The sequence below is a fragment of the Osmerus mordax genome, chromosome 17, assembly GCF_038355195.1.
Source record: "Osmerus mordax isolate fOsmMor3 chromosome 17, fOsmMor3.pri, whole genome shotgun sequence".
NCBI classification, from domain to species: Eukaryota; Metazoa; Chordata; class Actinopteri; order Osmeriformes; family Osmeridae; genus Osmerus; species Osmerus mordax.
Window position 1 is genome coordinate 5,497,269 of NC_090066.1, and position 22,997 is coordinate 5,520,265.

At 45.7% G+C, this 22,997-nt stretch overlaps 2 protein-coding genes across 4 annotated transcripts in view; both read right to left on the reverse strand.

Moving 5' to 3' along the window:
• The window catches only part of si:dkey-97m3.1 (fatty acyl-CoA reductase 1), a 35,172-nt gene extending 24,413 nt beyond the window's left edge, over window positions 1-10,759 (reverse strand). For 2 of the 3 annotated variants that reach the window (XR_010878813.1, XM_067254443.1), the window contains exon 1: window positions 10,582-10,759. The gene's annotated coding sequence lies outside the window, so the exon portion shown is untranslated. The remainder of the gene's footprint in view (window positions 1-10,581) is intronic. The other variant, XM_067254444.1, reaches the window with a different exon arrangement.
• Window positions 10,760-14,249: 3,490 nt separating this feature from the next.
• magi2a (membrane associated guanylate kinase, WW and PDZ domain containing 2a) overlaps window positions 14,250-22,997 on the reverse strand; it is a 124,118-nt gene continuing 115,370 nt past the window's right edge. Inside the window, exons 21-22 of the mRNA XM_067254066.1 lie at window positions 20,567-20,705; window positions 14,250-18,104 (exon numbers count right to left, since the gene is read on the reverse strand). Of these exons, the coding sequence (XP_067110167.1) occupies window positions 17,311-18,104; window positions 20,567-20,705 (933 nt within the window). The 3' untranslated portion in view covers window positions 14,250-17,310. The remainder of the gene's footprint in view (window positions 18,105-20,566; window positions 20,706-22,997) is intronic.

Below are 22,997 nucleotides of genomic sequence, written 5' to 3' on the forward strand. Positions count from 1 at the left end.
ACCTGACATCACAAACAATAGCCTGGCACACCTTTTTACCCCTGTAGGGAGTGGCATCTATGACCCTATTTGTTAGAGAGAGAAAGTCAGAGACAGACATAGAGACAGAAGCAGAAAGAGAGCGGTAGGGAGAGAGAGAGAGAAAGAGAGAGAGAGATGAGAGAGAGAGATGAGAGAGACAGACAGCAGCAGGGACAGAGGCACAGAGAGATAGACCCAGACTGGCATTCCTACCCATGCCTACTAACTTTGACTGGGCACAGTCCCTTCCATAGAGACTTAATTGAATCAATGCGGTCTCTAATGGCAGAGTAGGGTGTAATGAACTGTGTCTGGGTACTTGGGCCTACTCAATACGATTTATCAGCCTGTGCCTGCTGCACGCTGGTGGCAGACAGCCAGGGCTCATGTGAGAGGTCCTGATCGCTACAGCACAGAACAGGCCACATTTGGGGACCAGCCACTAGCCCTACCTTCGGGCTTGCCCTCATCCCCTGTGCTCTGTGGGGACTGAAGGGGATTGGGACAGCACACTTCCTGTTCCTGTTAAATCTCGTTGTCATTGATTCTCCACAGTGTTTATCTTGGACTAGGGCTAAGTGCAACAGGATAGTTAGGTTAGCGTCTTCGCATTACTATTGATTTATAAGAAGATTTAATAAACTACTAAGGACGGTGAATCTGTATAGGTGTTTGTGTAGTAATGTATGAGCAGGCTTGTGTGTGCAAGTAGCTGTGTGTGTGTGTGTGTGTGCGCTAAGAGAGAGTAGGCAATCATTTCAAAGTGTCACTGGCCACTAGTCACTGTGTCTTTCTCAAGGTCTCCATAGGCGTAGCTCCATGGGGAGGAAAGTAACGCGATGACCCTGTGATGAGTCATGGCCGGGTCAGAGCGAGCAGCTCTGCAGTGTGATGAGGTCAAGGAGCAGCTGAACAGGAGGAAGGGGAGGAGCAGGAGGAGGAGGAGGAGGGGAGAAGAGAGAAGAGGACATCTCATACACAAGGCCTGTCAGACTGTCTCCAGATAGAAGCATCACTACTGGCCTTTTATTGGCACTCTGAGAATCGAATGAGCGCACAGACGGACACTTTACGAAGCAGGGACTTTGACAATGTGTAAAGGTTACCTTCAAAAGTTGAGAGAGAATCTTATTGATGTAAGATACTGAAGTTCAACCTGGTGTTTAAAGCTTCATTTTATGAATCAGACCATTTATTAAAGCATTACATTATTCTTTGTAGATAAACTTAAACGTATTATTTCACTGGAGTCTTCTACATGGCATGCATGCACTGTTGAGAGCTGTTAGGCGGACATGTGACTGAACATAGCTGCCTTATGGTTCAGAGTTAGCATGATGGCTGTTCTCTCACAGCCCTGTCCAACCACGCGAGAGATGCTTCTTCCCACTTCAGAGCCAGCCAGCCCTCAGAGCCGCGCCTGTGACTGTCACCACGACGACAGCTCTCAAACATATCACGGGGCCTCCTAATGGCAGATGACAACTTCCTGTCTCTGTTTAGCCTCATCCTGTGACACCACTCAGATAAACAGACCGAATGTAAGAGCATGCTTGTCTGAACTCGGTCAAAAGCATGACTATGACGTACCAGACACAAAATATCTTTCCAAATATGTGGCTAATTTGAGGTTGAACGTGGATGTTGTAATCCTAAACTAATCAGGATTGTGTGTTTGTTTAGAGAGAGAGCGGCGGGGGGAGGCTGTGTGTGGCTGCTCTGTGGTAACCATCTCCCATCTCCCCTGCTGCCCTCCTGGTCCATGGAGCACAGTGTCTGCTGGAGGACAGAGGACTGGAGCTCCGTCCCCCAGAGCCATGGCTGACCTAGATAACAGAGAAAACGCACACAATATATCTTTCTCCATTTCTAGTCCTTTTCTTTTTCCCTGTAGCCCCCCCCCCCCCCCCCCCCCCCGCCAAAACCACCACCACCTCCAGCCACCACAGGCACTACACACCAACACACACACAAACACACCCACATGCATGCACGCACATGTGCACACACATGCAGACATGCTCGGACACACACACACACACACACACAGTTGTGTCGTCCATTGACAATCTGTGACGCTGTAGATTGCTGCTCAGTAAAGACCAACAACTTGTCTATTCACCAGCAGCCATGAACTCTGAACTGCATTTGATTCTGCCTGTCTCATACAAAGCTGGACCCCGGTGGCCTCTCCTACAGTCATCTTAGCTCAAGCTGTGTCTCAATTTACTTTCCATTAAGGCGTCAGCATTCCAACACAGTGTTCTAGAACATCCTTGAGATTCCTGGGGAACGAATAGACTAGGGGTGGGGGGATAAGGACTGGAAATCGCAATGGATTTGTGCTTGACAAGAAACGTGTTCCTGGAGTGGTGTTGAAAAGGACAGAAACACAGCTTCACACACACCAGGCCAGCCACAGCATTCTTCCCAGGTCACAGGCTGCAGCTTCTCCTCCCCACTAGGACTGCTGACCCAGAGAAAACGGGCCTGGACACAAACACTAAGGTTGACACACTGGATCTGCATAAGGGAGAAGCTCTCAGCTGGAGCCGCAGTAACTGTGGTAACTATTCACCACGATCGTAGTACTGTCTGACTGTACTGACCCTTTATATTCCCTATTCCAAAGCTAGTGGTTCAGCTCACTAGGCCTAGATGTCAGCTGTTCCCTTTACCAGTGGAACTGGCTATGCCAGCTGCTGCAACAGAATCCCAGTCTTAACACATGGGCTGGGGGCAGGGCGGGGGGGTGAATGGTGGAGCCAGCCAAGCATGGTTATGGTCAGAGTTAGTGCCTCAGCATGAATACCTCAACCATATTGACCTATAATCGAAGCAGAATGCTACAGTGGAATTGTAATGAGCAAAGTAATTCAGGGTCAGAGTTGAAACAAAATCCACCTAGGCTTTGCTTGGAGTTCCAGCAGAACGGCCTGGTGAAGTCTGCTACCACAACGGGGCATCAATCCTACGTAGCCATGCCAACGGCGACAGCTGCCAACCACCCTGCCTTCGGGGACCCGCTGCCAAGAGTAGTACCTCCTCCAATAACCTGGCACCAGGCAACACCAGGACACAAGCCTCAGGACCAGGGCCTTATTTACGAGCACAAATATTCTACCATCGCAGACAAACCTTCTGCCTGGTGGTGACTAATGGACCACAGACAGAACACTGCTGTGATGGATGACACAGTAGATGAATCCTGATCATTATCATGATGAGGGCATGAACTGTGCAAGTGGTTGGGTAAACACCAACCACCTCTCTCCCTCTGTGGAACGTTCCCCCGGCGCCGTTTGTTCCCAGATCCAGTCAGAGATCTCAGGAAACAGACCAGCAACAGGGAAATTGGGTTTCTTCTGTTCTATATGGCGCTGTGTCGCCTAAGGGGGAGGAGGGAGGGGCACTAGCTGGGTCATTAGATTAGCACATTCATTCTATACAAATGACCCCCTAAGAGAGGAAAAAAACAATTACTATATGTGACTTATTGATGACTAATGGAAGACAAATTAGTGAGGGAAAGGGAGAGCTAGTCAAGTTGAAGATTTCATCTGAGTGTGTGTAGTTCAATCAAGGTCAGAGAACTGGTCTGAAAGAGCAGGGCTTCCTTTTCAACAACCTGTAGTGTTCTTATATTCATAGTCAGACACAGCTATGCATCCCAAGCAGTTCATGCTGTGTCAAAAACAACCCCAACACACATGCACATACACACACTTATACAGCATTCACACACACATGCACATATACCCCCCCCCCCCCTCCCAATGTTTCTGTTTTGCACAGTGTCTAGGCATCTGATAATATACAGTAGGCTGATTACAATAAATAACATTAGCTTTGCACAGTAGAGGGGTTCAGCTCCGATTATTTTATCTGGTCTTTAATTTAATTTGATAAGTCATTTATTTTGTACAATTATTCTCTCCCAGCATGGTTTAGTGTGTGTGTGTGTATGTGTGTGTATGAGTGAGTGTGTGAGCATACTGTATGACAGGGTGAGTGTGTGTGTGAGTGTAAATGTGTTTGGCAATGCGTACTGTTAATATCTCTGCTATCACAGACATGCCGTTGGAGCAGCTGCCATGACTGAGCCTGTTTAATGTGGTGTCAGTTTACCCCGGGTCCAAACCCACACTGGGTCACAGAGATCACAGTACCGTCACCTGAGCTGGGACCGGCTCTGATACCACACTGTCAGTCAGGCAGACACACCACATGGTGCGGTGCCAACGCCTCTCCAGGAGAGACAGCTACCGTACTGTACAACTTCTGGTCTCTCAAACTAGCCTCTTGATTAAGGAAAACCTGGTAAAACACAAAGCTTTAGATGTTGCCATTAGAACCTTTTCGGCAAAGTAAGGTTAATGTTGTCTATCGTATGACATTTATGAAATTCCTGGATAGGATTTCAGTAAAGGCTTCTTGTGCGTTCATATTAATACAAAATTATGGACGGCATGGTAAACACACCATGTAATCCTAAATAAACACATTGCATGTGACGTTATAAAAATCCACAGATTTTACATGCTTGGCATTACAAGCCTGGCTGAAGCAAAGCCATGAGCAGGCTAAATAAGGGGTAGGGGGAGGTGTGTGTGTGTGTGTGTGTGTGGGGGGGGGGGCTGCTGAACCCGTGCTGAGCCCTGGAGCATACAGTTCTTAATGACCAGTTAAGAGTCAGCCATTCCCATGGTGTCTGCCCGGCCTTTTCTCCAGCCTGGCTCACACACACACGTCAAGGTGCTGAGAACAAGCGTAATTGTGTAAAAGTGATTGAGTCTGTTGTTTGAACCCCCCCCCCCCCCCCCCCCCCCCCATTTCAGACAGGAAAAGTGGACCTCTGCTGGCTTATGACCCTCCCCATTTCCCGCCCCCCTCCCCTGGGGGTCTCACCTCCTAAAGTGAAACACAGTGCAGGACGGAGGGGAGCACATGGTTTAGCAGCCCACAGACAGATGTTACCTGCACGCCCTCTACAATACTCGGAAACCTGGGGAGCTGCATCAATTATGAATGATACCCTGCTCTGTCCTTCCACCCGTACTGTGTGCTATCCTCTGTCTGGTTTAGACTGAGAGTGTCCGGAAAGCCCCAGGCCCTAGCCACCCACCTGGTGACGTTTTAGAGTGGCACTCCACACATGATCATGGCTGCATGCTGTTAGCATAGTCGATCACCCCACTATGAGCACCAAGTTAAACACACCGGCTTGGTTTAGTCTGTGACGACATGAAACAGTATGTTTAATCAGCTATTGAGTGGACAGATGGATTACAGAGAACAGGAGAGAGGAAGACAAGTGCGCAACAATGTAATCTGCTACCTTTCACATATCCACAGTAATGACGGTCAGGTTTATTGGGTGCCAGCACCACTCCATAATTAATCACAAGGAGGTTAGGTGTCATGTGGGTATGCCAGCCATCCGCTCTCCATATTGTCTGGACTTCGAAGTTAGTACAGTTCCATCAGGGTCAGTAAGTTTGACAGCAAAAAGCATTGAAGTTGCATCAGTTGTAACTGCATAATGCAATGGTGTGTATTTTAGGGAGTTGCACACAGATTACGTTTGACTAGAAGATTAAGGCCTATACCAAAAGGGCAAGATTTAACTAAAGCATTTGGACCCAAACACCTTAATCTCACGAGCCTGCCTGAATTCCACACACACGAACATTCTGGAACATCCCATAACCCCCCCCCCCCCATCAGACAAATACACAGTGTTCAAACACATAAAGAACACATTTCACTATCTCATTACAGTTTACAGTGTACAATACCATGGGAGATAGTACCTTTACACACTCTCTGGCTTCCAGGAAGTAAAGGCTCTGTAATGAAGCAGTATGCTCAGAGGAGCAGGGAATCTGGGGCAGGAGGATAGAGGTCTATAGCTACTGTTGTTCTTTTTCTCCAGGGTGGGAGGGGGGGGGGGATGCAATTAGCTTAGGCCTGTCTGCTGGGGACAAGACCCGGCTGGACATCCGGGGAGCGGGGGAGGAGAGGGGGGAGGAGCCATGAGGCCACTTTACCACTGTAAACAACAACAACAACAACAACAACGATTCTATCGCCGCCACATCGCTGACGTTGTCTCATGTGGTGTGGATACTTCTTGTGGATCCTATGATGGTGTAATGGGATATGATTAACTACTGAGATACTAGCTGGCATAAAGATGGCAGGCTGGTTGGGGGAGGGTGGAGAGAGGGAATTATGTATGTGAGGAAGGGGTACATTTATCTGTATCTGATAGGCCAGGGGGATATTCCAGAAAGCAGGTTATGCAACATACCCAGGTACATTAACTCCTCATATGACAGCCAGCATTGTAGCAACATTGCCAGTAAGTTGCTGCAACATTGTGTATCAGCTGGAGAGTTAACTTATCCGGTTATGTCGCATAACCAGCTTTCTGGAATACCCCCCTGGCCTATAGCCAGAGATAGATCCAGGACTGTGGGTAGTTCATAAATCCCCAGACAGTGAGGGAGGCTGGGGCAGCCCTGACACTAACATCTCTAGTGAGGAACATCACCACAGGCCCACTGGGGAAGCTCTATCGCTTGTCTGGTAGATGCTGATCATTTTAATTGTGAAGATTAGAACACCACATCTTTTACTTGTAAAATACAGTCAGAACTATCTTCCCAAAAGGTAAACAGAGAGAAGCTGCGTTGTATAAGGGGATTATCATACGCACACACTGAAACACGAGTTATACAATACTGCACCTAAGTTTCTAATCAAAGGAAGTGACTGTTTTCAAGAAAGAGAAAAATAATGGAGTTGCTAGCGAAAAGTAGCTGCAGGCTCAAAAATATTTCTGAGCCAACTGAACATATAGGCAAATGTGTGAGTGATGTACTACTTTAAGGCAATTGGAGTGAAGCTGAGGCGTTGACATTCTGATTACGTGAATGCAGCATCTGGCCTGATAAAAATAAAAGATTAGACTGCTCCAAGGTCAATTAGAATGGTGTATATGTCATTGGGGGAGACATATAATCTTACTTCAATACACAGTATCTACACTGTCTATAATTGTGGCCTAGTCACAGACTGAAGATTAGAGCTCACATTGAGCACACAGAGGCCCACATGCAATGTAATTTAGGTCCATTACTGATGACCTCAGTGCATGCAAGGTTGCACTGTTAACATGCAGCCAATATATTATACATTCCAGTACTGTATATATTAGCTTTGTGTGCTGGTGCATCACAAACACACAAGATGTCACAAGAAGTCACTTTACTCTACTTACATCTGCTTACATTTGTTAGGTTATTCTTACCTTAGGTCATTTGTTAGGTAAATTATTAAATATTATATATATTTTTTACATTTTTAATCATTACTTATTTTATACACATTGTCGATAAGTATAGTAACTCTGATAGGCCTGTAAGGATTGTTAAAAGGAACAGGACCGAATAATTTCAATGTACCTGTACTAGTTACAAATTGCAATAAACTAAATTTGAACTTGAAACTTGTGTTCTTGATTAAATAATGTAGGCTCCAGTCTTCCGTTGGTTCTTTCATGCCTGGACTACAATGTCACACAGACACTAACATCTTTACTATTACCCTTCTGAAATCTAGTCAACTGACCATGTCCTTGTGCCTAGGTAATGTCACAGTCACACACACTCAAACCTATAGCCACAATATCCCCATTAACCAATAGGCCACAGCTGGCAGAAGAGGTACACGAGAGCAGTGTTCATAGAGTCGGTAGAGAGGCTGGTGTTGATTCACTAACATCCAGCCTCATTTGTTCTCCCTGTGTGGGGAACTAAATGTTTTATGATGTCCTCCTATCCTATCAGTGTATATCGGGTAACCCCGTTCCCGAAACCATCCATCCACTCCCACAGGCCTCGCTCGCCCCTCTCTCTTGCTCATTATTCTGAAAGCTGTGGCACTCGGAGCTGAGGCAGAGGCATGGAGGGCCTCCGGTGAGAAATGTCCTGCAGGTGTTAACAGAGCACTACCTCTGCTTCATCCCACGGCTGGCAGGGAACTACACAACCACATGGTACAGAAAAGTCCCCATCTGCTTCAGTTCATGGTCAAATTGTCCTCTGTAGTTGTCCACACAAATTCTGATTCTATTGTTCATACAACTTTACTGGTTTCCAGTGCTTTCTGAATGCAGTCTTTTTGGTGGGTGTTTAGTCAGACGACAGAGTCAACATGACAGACATGAACTGAAACATGACTGGCTGGCCGGTCAGTGAGCCAGCTTGTCCCCTGATTACTTGGAGTAGGAATAAAGCACCAATCAAACTAACTATGCAAAGATGTGCTAGACTCATCACAACAAAAAGAAAGATCGAGCTTGATTCACATTATGTGAGGAGAATCCAAATAAAAATATACAAAAAGAAAAGAAAAGATTTCCTCTCAAAGGGAAATGTGTTGCATATTCAATGTGTATATTTGATGATGATTTAGGTCAGTGCTTTATAAAGAATGCTGTTATAGTGAGCGATTGCTTTAATAAGAGCAGGCCTGGTCTTCACTCCATGCAGAGAGCTCTGCGCTGCATCAGGTGGCTGGGGCTTAATTGGCTTCATTTTGCCTCATTAGCTTAACTTCCGGAGATGACCTTTTTCCACCAATCACAAAAAGTGCATTACAGTGGTCTCTCCTTTCCCTTTTTCCATTGGCCCACATTATTTATTCATTCATTAAGGTTAATGGCCTCTCTTGTGGTTGGACAGCCAGGATTTGCACTTTCATCAGCTAGGTTATGACCTTTCTCCTCATGAATTAGCCAATCCTTCCCATCACCTTAAGTGTCCGTAAGACTGTATGTTTCTTTCTTGGGTTGGGTGTCACTTACATTTCTATGTAGTGAGAAGGACATGCCCGACATTCTAAACAGGTAGCCTACTCTACGTCTCTTCTCATTGGTGGACGACAGGCGGCACACCTGTAGTACACTTCCAGCGGACGCATCACCCAGTTGTCACACGTGATATAATCACAGCACAATACGACAGAGCAGTTAAATACCATACCAATTTACGATAGTAATCATCCTATCTGCATTCCCATACATGCAATAGAACCAAACCTTTAATTGATACAATTACTGAGGGTTCACACAAACCCTTTTTGTTGCCATAAAGTGGTTTTAAAGACTGGCCATGAGTTCCCAGAATGGAGGAGGCAGACTGAACTGTGGCCACTGGCTGATGCCCACAGTCACTGCTGTTCCATCATGCCTCTGTGCATGCCATACTCTCAGCGGGGGGGGGGGGGGGGGGGGGGAGTGCAGGGAGGACAGCACCGGCAGGACCAAAAACACATTTACTCAGCGCTGAAAGATTTATGATGCCTTGCTTTAAAGCACCCGTCGCAGAGAGAGACACACATACTGGGAGAGCAGGAGCATAGGAAGATGATGTACAGGGAGACGGAGGAAGTGAGATATTTGATGTGACCGATTTGGCCTCACCCCATTGACAGAGGAGGTAGAGTAGAAGTGCATATTGAGACTCCAGAACAAGGAAAAAGTTAACTCAGACTTTATCAGATTAACTGAAAGAACTTGCTTATGGTCCTGGACGACATACAAAGGGAACAGAGTGTGGGATTTAGCAATGCTTAGTGATGAGTCTTAACTGCCATCTCTTGCTTAACCTTATCAAGATATTGCATTGGCCACTTGCCAAAATAAAATGTTTGCGTAAGGCCTCTAGAAAGAAGGAGGAACAGAAAGAAAGACAATGTGGAAACTTGATTGTGGGCTAAATAAAAGCTTGGAAATGGCCCACCTTTTGATTCTCGATACCTGGATAATTTGCACATAATATCAAAAAAGTTATTAAATACAACGGTTGTTCTAATTGTGTACAGCCACCTACCTAAGACCACAACAGCACAAACTTGAAAAGACAGTTCGTGCCAGATGAATGGTCCCATTCAGCACGCTGCTTAGAGACCACATCCCCGACCAAGGATGTTCAATGATTGAGCTCCAAGCACAGATTCATTCCAAATACACAGAAAACAAGGGGAATTGTATAAAATAAAACTGCTCTCGTTCACTGTATGAAGTTGCAATGTATCATCCTTGGATTCCTCTTTATTATTTGTAAACCGGTTGAATGTAGTCATTTTTTCTACTCAATAGACAGCACATTCAAAGGCTACAATGAACAGAAGCGCATCAGCTTCGTTCGAGCGGGCTGTGCTTGCAGCTGCTGGGTACACTAGCGCGACGTCTGGACTAGCCGCTGCGTTTATCCCAGACAGCTATAGCATGCAAGGAAGATATTCGGGAGCGATGTGTTCTTACAAACAACAAAAAACGAAATTACCATAATATCGAACGTAAGATCTACAAAGCAAACAAGTGTTTCTTTCTCAGTTCCTGAACGCTGGCTGGGTGCACACTCATTCATGTCAACCAAAACGCCCCAGCACATTCCTCCAACCTGGACTCGAGTCATTATTTTAACCATTAAAAAAATATATACTTGGTTAACATTTCCAAATTTAAACCATAAATAGTTCTCTCCTTACCTTTATCATGGGTAGAATTCCTTTTGATTTTTAGTGGGCTGCTGCGTTGGGATCCGGTGCCGACAAACGTGCGCCTGTCAATTGAGGACTGCAGACTTGCTGCTGCCTGTCTCTCGGCGTGGAATACTTTGACTGTAGCCAACTGGCCGCTCTCATGTAGAGAGGCAACGTGGTACTGATGATATGTCAACGAAAGCAATCAGCGTGGCAGGGACATGTTAGCCTTTTACAAGGCACACCTTTTACGCACATAACAGGTCTACTTTTTTCTGTTCTACATCCTGCCCAAGAGTTTTGGCACCGTTAGCATTCCAAATGTTGACTTTTTACAGTATGTAGCAGAAAACGGTTTGAACGCACATATTTACTGGCCAAGGCTTTATAAAAATATTTTGTACAAGTAGGCTACATTCTTCATTTATTTACCTGACTTAAGACATGATTTTGTTTTCTACTGCTTCTCTCCTGGTGAGTCTTGGCCACACATTTGATATTCATAGTTTAATATTGCTATCGATAAAAATGATATACAATTGTAGCAAAAAGCATTAGGCCTAGACATTTTAAAGAACACTAGTAAACACTTAAAACTCAACCAAGTCTATTTTTCATTTGAAGGAAAGCTAAAACATTTTATCGTGTCCTAACAGGTCCACCTGTTCTACAGACCAGTTTGTGAAGCATAAGAAATTACAATTTTGCTCTTAAGTTGCAAAGATAAAGGATAGGGCAGAACCTTAATCTTATGAGTCATGAAGCAAGGATTTGGGTGGTATCACAATATCTATTTGCACATCATATGAAACATTCACAGGATCAAAGACATAATGGTGATTCCTTATTTTCCTGCATGAAACAAATGAATAACCTCAGGAAAATGTTTCCCCATTTCCTGTTGGTGTGCTTACTGAGAAAAGCGCTTTTATGATACACAATGTGAAGGGTTGGAAGAACAGGTTTAACACGAGTGACAGGGTGGAGATCAGTTCAGATGAAGAGGACTCTTACAAACAGTATGCATTAGTCTAACAACTCTAAATGTTTATTTTGTCAATGAGAAAAAATAAAAAGTAGACACTGACCGAGTGCTGGCCCCTAAAACAGATAAAATACAATTTAAATTCTGTCAAGAGAAATAAAAGGAAAATGGACAAAGACATGTATCCAGTCATTTAAGTCCATAGTGATTCATCCACAGGATGTACTTATGTCACAGTGGTGATTCGTCAAAGCAGAAAGAGACAAACTATCCCAGGCCTGTAGACTTGCCCACCCTTAACCAGGACTCAGAGAAACCAAGGTAACACATACAGAGATAAAGAAATAATGGAAGTGTTTTTCTGATCAAGAAGACTAATTCAGGCCCGCTTCAGATAACCTGTTCAGATACACTGATAAACTACTATAGCTTTATGCCCAATGCAAAATGACCTGCTTCCTGTAGAATCTAAACGAGTGGAGATTTCTTTCCAGGTATAGATCAACTATAAGCTCTGGATAAGAGCGTCTGCTAAATGACTAAATGTATAAAACACATTTTATAGATAAGACACTATTTCTGAGAGGAAGGTCTTTGACACACATTTATGTTAGTGGTAAAAGTCTTCTATCAATTTCCCACCTTTCATAGTTTGCAAGGGAGTGGTGTGATCTCAAAGGTACAGACAGAATGGAAAAGGGCAAGACCATTCATCATCGCCTCACATGGTTTGGAGTGAGAGACGACTCCACTCTCAGTCATCCAAGGGAGGCCTGGATGCTGGGAGAGAACCTTGGAGTTTCTAAACAGGCTTTGCATTATCTCTTGTTGAGGAAGCATTATCGAAAAAAAGATTTGGTGTACTGTACATACCATTCCTAAGCTTCTGGTATCTCTCTTTTATATTTTTGGTCATTTCGGCGTCGTTTTTTTTTGATAGTGACAGTTTGTAGTGAGAGAGTGGAATGGAGAAAGAGAGTGGATGACATGCAGGAAATTGAATAGAAGCCCAGAGCACTGTGGTAAGGACTTAGCCTACGTGGTATGCATTCTACCAGGTGAGCCACCAGGATGCACCCTGCTTTTAGTATCTCTCATTCCAACAACAATCTCTCATGCCATCAACAACAAGAAAGCACCCTAGCTGCATTCTTATGTCACACAAACATTCATTTCAAGATTTGATCTTTATCCTTTCTTTTAAGTTTCTCCTCTCGCAAACAAGAGCATGTTGGCAAGGACTACAAGAGGATGGTTAGTTGACTTGTCATTGTGTCATTGTCTCTGTGGAAACAGTATTGCAGCCAAGGATTGATTTTCTCTTCAGCAGAGATCCACAGCAGCAGCACCACCCAGCTCCAGCCTCAATCCCAGCTCCAGCCCCAGCCTCGATCCCAACTCCAGCTCCAGCCTCGATCCCAGCCCCAGCCTCGATCCCAGCCCCAGCCTCGATCCCAGCCCCAGCCTCGCTCCCACTTCCCCAGCCCCAGCCCCAGCCTCGATCTCAGCCCCAGCCCCAGCCTCGCTCCCACCTCTCCAGCCCCAGCCTCGCTCCCACCTCTCCAGCCCCAGCCTCGCTCCCACCTCTCCAGCCCCAGCCTCGCTCCCACCTCTCCAGCCCCAGCTTCGCTCCCACCTCCCCAGCCTCTGTCTGTCTGGAGGCTGTAGTGCTCTTGCTGTTATCTCCTCTGCTCAGTGTCTGTCGGACACACTCACTGCTCTGCATACATATCCCTCATTAGGCCTCGCAGTAATGAGGAGAGGAAGACTGCTACCCTGCTTGCTTACTCCAGGCGACAGACAGAGCCTGCTAGTCTGCACCAGATATTCAAAGTAATCCAGCAACAACTTAAAACCAGACTAACATGAACGTGTTAGACCTAAACAAAGATCCTTTGGAATATACAACTACTACCTACTACTCGTTCCCTCTAGCTGCTTTGAATCGCTGGATGAGAAGAATGAAAGATGTCTGGATGAACAAACCAAATGCAGCACCCGTGGTGATAAGCAACGTGTTCTCTCCTTATGAAGATTAAAGAGGCTCCGAGCGGGACCAGACAGTGGGTACAGACAGACAGAGACAGCAGTAATGTCTGGGACCAACAAAACAAGGTCGGGACATTCCTTATCCAAACCTGCTCCACTCTCGCTGGTAGAACAAGAAACATGAAGATGTGTTTTTTGATCGTATCACGTCTATTTAGGTTACAATGCATCAGTCAGAGAGATGAACCTGGAGTTCCAGTTATGATGAACGCAGAGATATGGAGTATTCTGTGTCTCTCTTTATTGTATCTGGGGTCTGAATATCTTGATCAAGACTGACCTTCAAGAACAGTTTCAATATTGCTAAGACTGGTCTCCTGAAGGGAAACTATACAATTATGTAATTATGTTGTAGTTTAGAATGAAATGTGGGTTGGTTGATTAAATCCCTTACCTAGAACAATCATCAAAGTACAAAAGATTTATAACATAGTTTTGAGTTGAAGAAATACTATTTCAGGGAATTTATGTAAGAAAAAAAAATCGGTTATGAAACACTGCAAAAAACACATGTAAGTCTATATCGCCCCCTCATGGACAACATGAGAAGGTGCACAAATATTATATCAACAAACCTTTCCATGAACAAATTAAGGCCAAAATTTGTATTTATATATATATTTATCATTATTCACCAGTAATCACATTTGCCATAATGTTCCTATATTACCATACAGGAACTTTGCCTTATAATTAAAGATTTTCCCAGGGCACAACTCAGCATTTTTGTAGTTCTTTGTATGGTACTATTACAAAAATACAGAATTAAACTGCTCCTTCTGTTGGCTCTCTGGCTGAGCTTATCTATCATGACACAATGTTAGACATAAACCCCCAAAAATCATATCACTATTAATCTTTTACACTGCGTCAAGATTTTATTTGACAGCATTTCAGAATATCATACAGTAAACAAGATTTCTGCAAAAGTTAATATATCCATAGTGTTGCATTTCATAAAAATAGTTGCTCACTTACAGTCTTTGTGACTATCAGTAATACATTGAGTCATATTTATAGAGAGACAGCTGTACAAGATCAACACAGCGCTAACACTACACAGTGATACCCAGCTGCTGGGAGGGGGGGGGGGGGGGGGGGTAGGGGTCACACAAGGGCCGTCTTCAACACACTCACTTTGCAGATAATATATATGTGTACACATCGATCTCTTTGATTCCCATAACGTGATGTTGTGGTTGGCCTGATGGAGACAGCTCAGTGGAGGACAGTGGTGGACTGTGGAGAGAGGAAGGACACGCCTCTCTCTTCTTCATGTCCCAGACAGGGGAGAAGGCAGAGTCTAGGGTCTGGGTGCTCCATGTTCTGACCCCATTAGACACCTGTGGCCCTCACAGTAAGAAGAATTGGTCCATTGAAGCCTAAAGCTGCTACCTGTTCATCCAGAGCACAAATGTTCTTGCCAATCCTCTGTATGAGATTGTGCTTTGATCTTATTCCTCGTGTAATTACTGATTACATTGGCTCACTGAATTACTTTCCTTCCTCATTCTCCAGGCAAAGATAGATAGAGATATATAGATAGAGAGGGGGATAGATGAAGAGAAATATATATTTATAATATATATATATAGAGAGAGAAAGAGAGATAGATTGATTGAAAGTTATTGAGTGTGATCATAAGAATGATGTGATGAAAATTAGAATCGGCATCAAAAAAGAGGAGAAAGGTGTGATTTCTCCTCAGTGATTTTTCCTCCCTTCCCATCAGTGAGGTTATCTCAGGTCATAACGGCCAGATCACTGTAGTCTTCCCTTGTTTCTGTGCACATTGGGTTCCTAAGAGCGACAGATGAATTAGCCTGAGGCTTAGTCATCGCACAGACAATGTGACTCAGCAGGATGTGTGATGACTATAAGGGGAAGAGATTGGGCCTTGATGGCACTAAACTGTCAGAAAAGTTGAGAAAAGGTAATTGGTAAGCAGTCTAGGAGAGAGACATACACAAATGACTGTCGCCGACTGAGAAGTCAGAATCACTTAAGCCGAGCCTGAACAAATATAGAGAATTTGTTTCTAGACTGGCGTACATGCATACGTAGAGATGAAAGAAGATGAGAGAATTTCTTCTGTAAACTGGGATCATTAGGTAAAGTTACACACTGATAGACAGATGTGAGCTATGGATTTTCTTCTGACAACCGGGACTGAGTCTCAATCTAACAATAGCCGCACTAAAATTACTAATGTCTTTTTATTTTATTTATTGTTTTTATTTCATTTTAACTTCCATACTTTCAGTTCAGTGCAGATACTTGCCACCATCTTGTCTGAGATGTGCTGACACATTGTTTCCACATTAAGGTCCATAAACAGTTCTGCAACAAACACCAACATAACTCAATGGGAACTGCGACAGGCCTTCAATCTGTCTCAAATTGCACAGCTTGGTTTGTCACAAAATAAACACTGTGCCATCGGTGGGGCTGGAGACTGTACTCATTAAAGTGAAAAAAAAAACAAAAAAAACACAGGACATTGTAAATGTACTTCATGGTACCATGTAGCTGGATACTGACGGTAATGAGATAGCAGCCTCTATCGAACCCCTCTGTCATTTGTGCCCCTTTCCAGTCGTAAGGCACGCTGCCCCAATGTCCCATGAGCCTTCACTTCTTCAGGCGTCCACTGAAACAAACCTCTGTAAATTGCTTTGTTTGTGAAGCACAGTGAGGGAAATGGCTTGTGACGCAGCCACAGACTGATAGCTCAAGCTCAAATGGAGCGTCCACTGCATTCTCCACTGCAGTCCACAACAGTCAGTCGTTGTGAAGTGGATCCATACACACACACACACACACACGCGATGTAATCAAAGTCTGGACAGGAGAATGAAGAGAAGAATGTGATGATGAACTCTGTGTTCCTTAGCTCATTTTAGCTAGCACACGCCAAGTTGCAAAACTACCATCAACCCATCAAGGTATGTTTACAGGTGATCTTATTTACACAACGTCCCACATATTCACACTCATATAATATATATCTATATTTCCATATCTTCTGATAGAATATACAAGATATTCAGTTCTGGTTCAGTCTCGTTTTAAGGCAAAGTTCCACAGATGCTTAGTAAGTACTCATGTCACCTAGTTTGTCATGTCTCTCTCTCTCTCTCTCTTCAAAAACAGGCAAGCAGTCTTCCACATTCCTTTTCATTAAAATAGACTTCGTTGTATATATAGACATACCTACTGTATTAAAAAAACTGCAGTGGCAACTGACCGTGGTTTAACCATCAGTGGTTAGATTTGCATGGAGGTCTTTTGGTTTTTCATGCTTGCTGGGGGGGTTGGGGGGGGGGGGGATGGGGGGGGTGGGTGGGTGATTTAGCACTTCTAAAAGAAGTTCCTGTGTTCAGACACCCCACACTACAACCAGAGAACCCTACCATGCTACACACATTCTGCTTGTTTTTTCTTCTATATTTTCTTTGTTTTCTATTCAAAGTTGATGCTCTTCCAGCTCTTAAGGTGGTGGGTGTAAAATATCTCTCAAAATAATTTAGAGTACAACAAATATAAATAAAAATGGTTCTCTAAAAACGCATGGAGAGATCCCCCCCCCCCCCTCGCTCTTGAGGTCTGGGGGGAGACCAGGGCAGAGAGGGAGAGACAGTGGGGGGGCCCAGAGAGGTGTGACCTAGCCTGGCCTTTAGCAAGGGGGGCCAGCCACGCTGTTATCTGCTCAGAGTGGATGTGCCAGAGCGCAGTGTGCTTGGCAGCTTATCAGACCCGGGGATCTTCCAGGGCCCAGGAGAGACGGTGACCTTCCTCCCTGGTCCGCTGCCGCCGCTGCCCCCCCTGCTGGTGCTCTTGCTGGGGTGGCAGGACCGGCTCTCTCCCTGGCTCCTCTCGGGCTCCCTGGTCCAGGGCTTCTCCTGGGCCAACTCTCCATGCTGTGCTGCACTGCTCTCTGGGTGGCTGCTGCTCTGGGCTCCACCGCTGCTCCCATTCGAGTTAGTGTGTGAGGGCTTGGAGCCTTTAGGGGACTGGGTGAGCTCTTTCTTCCCAGTGAGGTGGCTGCTCTCTCCGGCCTTCCTCTCCTTGGATCTCCCCCTAGAGCTCTTGGAGGGCCTGGGCTCCCCCGGCTGCTCCCCTCCCCTCCCCCCTAGCCCCCCCTCGGTGGCGGGCTGACCCTTTGGACCGCTGCCTCGGCGGGTGGACCTGCCACCCTCCTTCTGCTTGGCCCGGCTGCTCCCATTGGGCGGGCCGGCCGCCCTCCTCCCCTGACCGGTCTTATCCGGATTTAGCGGCTCGGCCTTGCAGGGGCTCTGGGAGCGCTCCGCCTTGCTCTCTGGCATCGTCGGCCCGGCAGGATCCCGCTGAACCTCCAGGGGCGCCTGGTGAGCCGGGTCTGAGGACGGGGTCAGATGAGATGATGGCGATGGCATGGACAGGCTGTCAAGGGGCAGGGCTACTTCCGACAGGCTTGGGGAGGCTGTAGGGTGAGCATCCCAAGGGGAGGGACTGTCTGCTGGGACCAATAGACACACAGTTAGAGGTGGGAGAGGACACGGTTTTGACCATTCATCAAACACTATGTTTTACATATTCTGTTTTTAAAAACCACACAACAAACATGCTATTCCTTGATGTAAGGAGGTCAGGGCGGCAAATGAGAAACCAAAGCTTCACAGTTCACGTACGGTACGTCACACAACAACTTTTCTGCAGAATAAATCTAGGCTCTCTCACTCTATCTAAAGCCCCAGACCATAAGGACCATAAGGCCAGGGAACAGAAAATCGAAAACAGGTTTAATGGAATGGATGATGTGCTAAATAAAGTGCTGCTTTATCCTGGTAGAAAACCTGTGGGTCTGCTACTCTCCCTGGCACTGGGGCCTTCAGTAACTAACCACCGCAGCAGCTGAATCCAAGCGCTCAGTTCCCTGGAGACTACTGTGCTCACCACGCCTGAGCTCCCCTCTCTGCACTGCAGAGCCTCTCTTCCAGGGTCCTCATTCCTTATCAATAAAGTGGGCAGGGGGCATAGGTCAAGGGTCATTATAAGAGGAGTCGGAAGAGCTAGTGTTTGGAGTTCTCACTGTAGCTGGCAGTCCGCGATGGCACCTGGTGCTTTCTAGAATGCTGGAATTTCACACCGACTTATCCCTGCCAGCCCTCAGCCTCTGCTCAGCACATTGAAGTGACATCCTGCCTCCTGTGGCCACGACGTGGCCCAATGAGATTGTGTGTGTCTGCGTCTGTGTGTGCCTGTTTGTGTGCGCATACGTGCCTGCATGCGTGTACGTGTGTGTACGTGTGTGTGCGCGTGTGTGTGTAAGAGCGGCCTGTGATCGTCACACGCTGAGCTAATGCCTCCTGTCACCTCACATACTGCTCTGGTCTTCTAAAGGGCGCCGCTGCGCAGATAACTGCCTGTGCTCCTTCATAAAGTGTACAGCACATGCTGCCTCGTTCCCAATGCACAACACACACAAACAAACACCCACACCCAAACGATATCCAGCACACAAAAAACCCATTGCTGTTGCTGTTAAAACTGATCAGCATGCAAAGTGTTCCCAATGAACAGACTGCGGCCACTGTTGCAACATACAGAACTGTTAACACTCCCACTTTGCAAATAAACATTTATTTTCCAATAAAAAGGCAATAAAACACGGAAAACATGCATTTTACGTAAGCTATTCTGGTTTTATGTACAGTGACTGTTCTGGGCCAGAACACACACACATGGGGTTGATATGACAAATGATGTCGAGTGATTAAATATTTTGTCCTCTGGCTGACCGCACTCCAGTCCCTCTGGTCCTATATCACAGCTTTATATCTGTCTGGGAAGGTATTACAGAGACTGAGAGAATGACAGGGAAAGAAATAGAGCTAAACCCTTGTCACAACAGGCTCTGGAATAAGTGAGTGAATGAAAGAGAGATAGAAGGATTAAAAAGAGAGAAAGAGGGATAGAAAGAGAGATAGAGGGAGATCAATTTATGAAGGTGGCTGTATATTACTGAACTGTACAATCATCTGAATATTACAAGGGGAAGGGGGGGGGGCTTCAGCACTGGATGTGACTCACTGCCATGGCCGTGTGTGTGTGTGCATGTATGTTTACACATTAGGGTTTAATGACTATTCCCCCGAGCTGGTGAAGAGTCATAAAGAAGGTCCTCTAGATTCAGCTGGCACCATGCTGGGCTGTCCTGAGGGATATATCTGCTGCCATGATTGATCCTCAGAGGACACTGAGGCTGAACATGTACTGCTACATCCTTTGTAATGGATCAGTGTGTCAAAGACTTCAATAGGGCCTTCCTAAGTCTATGACTAGGCATTGCTAGTTCCAGCACCACACCGAATCACAGCACAACACCACACAACACACCAACAACACCCAGCACGCGACTGGTAGAAAAACACATGCAGATCTTTCACAAACCGTGTCTTTAGAGTGGCCCATTAGGAAGAAATAGGGGGAGCCATGCTTGTCACTTTTCATGCACATGGAGAGACTGGAAGGTACCATTCCTAAAGGAGGGGAAGTGACAACCTGGAGCAGTCATTAGGGTTAAACCAGAGGCCTTGAAATGGAGAGTTACACTACAGTTAGTCAAGAAACAAGAGATTTACCAGTAAAAGAGACAGTGACTTGTTAATCAGTGTATTAACGACAGATACTGTAGATAGTAAATAGACAAAGATAAGAAAGATAGAAAAAAAGAGAATATTTTCTGATTTTAAAAGCAGAGTTGTGTCAATGAATAGACTCAACAAGAGATGGACAGCAAGAGACAAATAATTAAGAAACTCAGTAAGCAAGAGACATACATAGAAATGAATGGTCCTGATATTAAGAAGTTACTGATTCCAAGTTAGACTGAGTACTGTGAGAGTTACATGAACTGTGTAAGGCTTATCCTGGGGGTTGGGGAGGGAGAGAGAGACTAGTTTTGATTACACCCACCATATTCTGGGACCTGCCCTGTGCCCCTCTTCAGGAGCAGACGAACACGACGCCCCCCTGATTTGATGAGCTCGATGGCCCGGGCGTGAGTCATGTCTCTGGTGGTCTCACCGTTGATCTCTATGATCTGGTCTCCCACCTAAGTAGACATAGAGAGAGGGAGAGGGAAAACGGAGAGAGAGAGAGAGAGAGAGAGAGAGAGGGAGAGAGAGGGAGGGAGGGAGGGAAAGAGAAAGAATGAGAGAGTGGGAAATAAGACAGAAAGAGATAGAGAGAGGGAGAGACAGAGGGAGAAGAATAGAGATAGAGAGAGACGCAAGAAAGAAATTGAGAGACAAAGAGAAAAAGAAAAGATAATGTTTTCTACCACAAAATCATAGGATGACAAATACATGTGAGGATCTCCAACCAAGAGCTACTCTGTCAGCCCAATGTGTGATGAGATCACCAGCCTGCAAACAGATGAGCAAATTACAGAGGTGCTCGCAACTTAAAGTACTGGGCGAATTATCTCCAGGCAGGTTTGGAGATGTGCACACCCACCACATATATTAAGCATAAAAATAACAAGCTTCATTTATTGTGGATGGCAATTTATTAGGATCAATACGGACCCATAATTCAAACAGGACCTATCAGCCAGTGTAAAGCTCTAATCAGCATTACCACCCATGAATTGAATGTCAGTTGTAATTAATTTCAGACGCAAATTTGTCCCGTCATTCCAATGGAATAATGACAGACTTTGCTGTAGGGGTTTTGCGTTCAAGAAAGAAACCCTCCTGAATACCAATGTCTGGCTCTGAAGCAGCCCAGAAGCCCTGAACTCAACATGCCGGCCGGCCTAAATGTCAGTAAGTTAATCTTCATACTTAACAGGACCTCACTTCCCAGGTCAGGACCCGACTTGGACTGCATGTGTAAGGTTCAAAGGCCCTTCACTCCTCTCTTGGCTACCATCAGATGTGAGACATTAAACTAGGTTTATCTAACAGCGCAAGAAAGGACAATGTGAAGACATAGTTTGAGACTATCGATGTTAAAAGGGTAAGTATGTGTCAATCCAACTCCATGGACTTCTCAGAGGTTTCTCCCTCCAGCAGCACCACCTCCTCTTTAGACAGCCCCGAGCCCAGCCCAGCTGACCCAGTCTGTGATGTTTAGTGAGGTGACTCAAAGGAATCGGAGCAGTGACTTAACCACCTGAGACGGCCAGCCTGGGCCCGTTCACTCCTGTGTTGCTGTTTGATGATCCTAACTCCTTACCTCAGCCGAGCCATTCATCTGGCAGGGATCAAGGGTCACACTGCCTTGTGAACACAGCTGGAGCGCGGCTCTGTCCGCTATTAGGAACAGAATTAATCATCCCTCCGGTGTTGAGACAAGGCTCAAAGACAGAAAGAGAGAGAGCGAGAAGGAGAGAGAGGGAGGGAGGGAGGGAGGGAGGGAGAGAGGGAGAGAGGGAGAGAGGGAGAGAGAGAGAGAGAGAGAGAGAGAGAGAGAGAGAGAGAGAGAGAGAGAGAGAGAAATCGAGAGAGAGAGAGAGAGAGAGAGAGAGAGAGAGAGAGAGAGAGAGAGAGAGAGAGAGAGAGAGAGAGAGAGAGAGAGAGAGAGAGAGAGAGAGAGAGAGAGAGAGGGGTGCATTTCCATCCCTCATTCCCAGTTGGCTAACCTCGGCAACGAGCCTGCCGAGCAGCGTTTACCTCACCGTGGTGGCAGGAGAGGCACGGCTCCCCTGGGGCATTTCAAACACATTATCTGTGACAGGTTCATTCCAGATAAGAAATGTACAGCAGGACCATGCTATCCGCCAACGACGGAAGGATTTGGGGAGGAAAGGGGAAACGAAAGACAGGAAGGGAGGGAGAGAAAGGGATAGAGAGAGAGAGAGGGAGGGATAAAGAGAGGCAGAGGGAAAGAGAAAGAGAGAGGGGTTTGACAGTATGGAGATATACTAGATACATCAGAAGATATGGAGAGGCGCAGTGACAGCCCGGACCTTTAATCTACTTCTCGGTATTGGTGAGGCTAAGTGAGATCTCCATATTTTTTGCCGGCAATAAAGTGCAATAAAGTGTTCACAGCGTGACAGAATGAAAGGATTGCGAGTGGAAGAAGAAGAGAGTGTGGAAGGAGGGAGAATTGAAAGCCCGCCATCCTAAATTTGTAGAGTAATGCATTTTAACCTAACTTCGGAAAAGGTCTCATTCCACAGACAATGATAGCTGGATCTATCTCTGCAGAGAGCAGTAAAGACGGTACTATTTCTACCAAACATAAAGTAGCATGGCTAGTTCAAGCAGACCTGCTCCATCTGAACACTCATGTATTTTTGATAACTAAGTTGAGAGGGGTTTCTGCAGCAACTCATCAGGAATCATAACAACATAAATCCTTCACACACTCAGGGGACATCCCTCTCTCAATCATT